The sequence below is a fragment of the Penaeus japonicus genome, unplaced genomic scaffold (assembly GCF_977035675.1).
Source record: "Penaeus japonicus unplaced genomic scaffold, GWHDUDI00000001_assembly GWHDUDI00000017, whole genome shotgun sequence".
Taxonomy (NCBI): Eukaryota; Metazoa; Arthropoda; class Malacostraca; order Decapoda; family Penaeidae; genus Penaeus; species Penaeus japonicus.
The window spans coordinates 13,793,243-13,795,742 of NW_028234419.1; the positions used below are offsets into that span (position 1 = coordinate 13,793,243).

At 46.1% G+C, this 2,500-nt stretch overlaps 1 protein-coding gene across 2 annotated transcripts in view; it reads right to left on the minus strand.

Annotated features, from left to right (window-relative positions):
• Positions 1 to 2,500, minus strand: part of LOC122265936 (putative sodium-coupled neutral amino acid transporter 11) — a 127,575-nt gene that overhangs the window by 17,725 nt on the left and 107,350 nt on the right. For both annotated transcript variants that reach the window (XM_086545987.1, XM_086545986.1), the window contains one exon: positions 1,301 to 1,510. In XM_086545987.1, coding sequence (XP_086402113.1) covers positions 1,301 to 1,510 — 210 coding nt within the window. The remainder of the gene's footprint in view (positions 1 to 1,300; positions 1,511 to 2,500) is intronic.

A 2,500-nucleotide genomic window follows, 5' to 3' on the forward strand; every position in this document is an offset into this window, starting at 1 on the left:
TCCTCCCTACCTCCATTCTCTCCACCTCTCTCTATCTCCCATTCTCCCTCTCAATTCTCTTTCATTTCTCCACGCTCTCTCTTTCCACCTCCCTCATGCCTCCCACTTTCCACGTATTCACACTCTTTCGACTCCCTTCTCCTCCATATATCTCGTCTCTTCACTCTCTCTTTCCATCTCCCCCGTTGCTTCCTCCATTCTCCACCTCTCTCTCCATCCATCTCCCTTCCTCCTATCTTCACTCTCCTCTCACCATCTCTCCTTCCTCCTTCTTCAACTCTCTCTCTCCAGCTCCTTCCTCCATTCACTCCACTCTTCTCTCTCTCCATCTCCCTTCCTCCATTTTCCACTCTCTCTTTCCATCTCCCTTCCTCCATTTTCCACTCTCTCACCCTCCTCTCCATACCCCCTCCCTTCCTCCCTCTTCCCTTTTTTTGTATCCCACTTTTGCCCCTCCTCTCCACTCTCTCTCTCCATCTCCCTTCCTACTCGCCCATTCTCCACTCTCTCTCTCCCATCTCCCTTCCTCCATTATCATATTCCTCCACTCTCTCTCTCCATCTCCCTCCATCTCCTCCATTACTCCCTTCTCTCTCCACTCCTCATCTCCAACTCCCTCCCTCCATTTTCACTCTCTCCATTCTCCATCTCCCTTCCTCCCTTCTTCACTCTCTCTCTCCATCTCCCTTCCTCCATTCTCCACTCTCTCTCTCTCCATCTCCCTTCCTCCATTCTCCACTCTCTCTCCCCCTGTCTCTCTCTCTCCATCTCCCTTCCTCCATTCTCCACTCTCTCTCTCCATCTCCCTTCCTCCATTCTCCACTCTCTCTCTCCATCTCCCTTCCTCCCTTCTCCACTCTCTCTCTCCATCTCCCTTCCTCCCTTCTCCACTCTCTCTCTCCATCTCCCTTCCTCCCTTCTTCACTCTCTCTCTCCATCTCCCTTCCTCCCTTCTCCACTCTCTCTCTCCATCTCCCTTCCTCCATTCTCCACTCTCTCTCTCCATCTCCCTTCCTCCCTTCTCCACTCTCTCTCTCCATCTCCCTTCCTCCCTTCTCCACTCTCTCTCTCCATCTCCCTTCCTCCCTTCTCCACTCTCTCTCTCCATCTCCCTTCCTCCCTTCTCCACTCTCTCTCTCCATCTCCCTTCCTCCCTTCTCCACTCTCTCTCCATCTCCCTTCTCCACTCTCTCTCTCCATCTCCCTTCCTCCTCCCTTCTCCAATCTCTCTCCCAATCTCCCTTCCTCCCTCCCTCCCTCCCTCCCTCCTCACACCTTCATCCTCCTCCCTCGAACTTACATATGAAAGGGTAGAGGAACTGCAGGCAAGACGTGACGATGAAGCCCGGTTTCCCGAAGGCTCTGCTGACGAGTTCTTGGTACGTGTTAGCCTGCACGGTGCGTGACACAGAGATCATGAGGCAGAGGGAGGCGTCCGTGATGATCGAGACCAGCACCAGCAGGAGCAGGCCGACTCCGAAACCTGCCTCGTGAAGTGCCAAGGGCATTCCTGTGGCAGGGGAGAAGTTGTGACTTGTAGGTTGCGATCAAGGCGTCGAGAAGTTGAAGGTGTTGTAGGATATTGTCTTGTGGTTATTGTTCTAGCATGTGTATATAGAAGGAATAAGGAAATACTAGAATGAGGCGAAGAGAATAGTAAAAAAAACAACAACAACAACTGAAACAAAGGAATCATAACTCAAATTGAAAATATAAGTTTAAAGAATGCTTGGATATAAAACTCATAACAGGTACTCAATCATATCATCGAGACCTTCGTAAAAACAGAAAGAACATTCATGAAACATCAAGCCTCAAACACTCGTGAAAAAAAACAAAGAATCGCCATTCATAAATTAAATATCACACACACAATAAAACAGAAATAAATTCAGAGGACAATACACATTCCCCTATTCCGTTATAAATTTCGAACTGCACAATAAATTTGAAAAAAAAGTTTAAATCAGAACACGCCATCTCTCTTGCAGTTTATTACTATTTTTTTCTTTATCTACATGCAATATTGGATTATAGATCTTCTCCTTTTTTCAAACCGATTACAAGGCTGGGCACCGACACATATCCTAACATAACACTGATATCACAAAAAAAAAAAAAAAAAAAAAAAAAAAAAAACATCGACATTGAAATATCGTAAGGTCAGTAATGAAAAAAAAAACATATCTATCGGAAGAGTTTAGGGAAGAGAAATGATCTCTCTGAGGAAAGAGACAGTACCCAAAATGACCCTGTCGTGGGTCGCCGTAACTCTTGTCTCGGATCTGACGCTTCGTATGGACTCTCCGGGATCGGTTTTGTGAGGATATAGTACGGTTGAAAGAGATAGATAGATAGATAGATAGATAGATAGAGAAATAGATATATAGAGAGAGTGAGAGATAGATAGAGATAATTAGAGATAGATAGAGAGAAAGAAAGAAAGACGCACAGAACTACGTGATAAAGTGGGAAAGGGATAGACAGATACATAATAAAT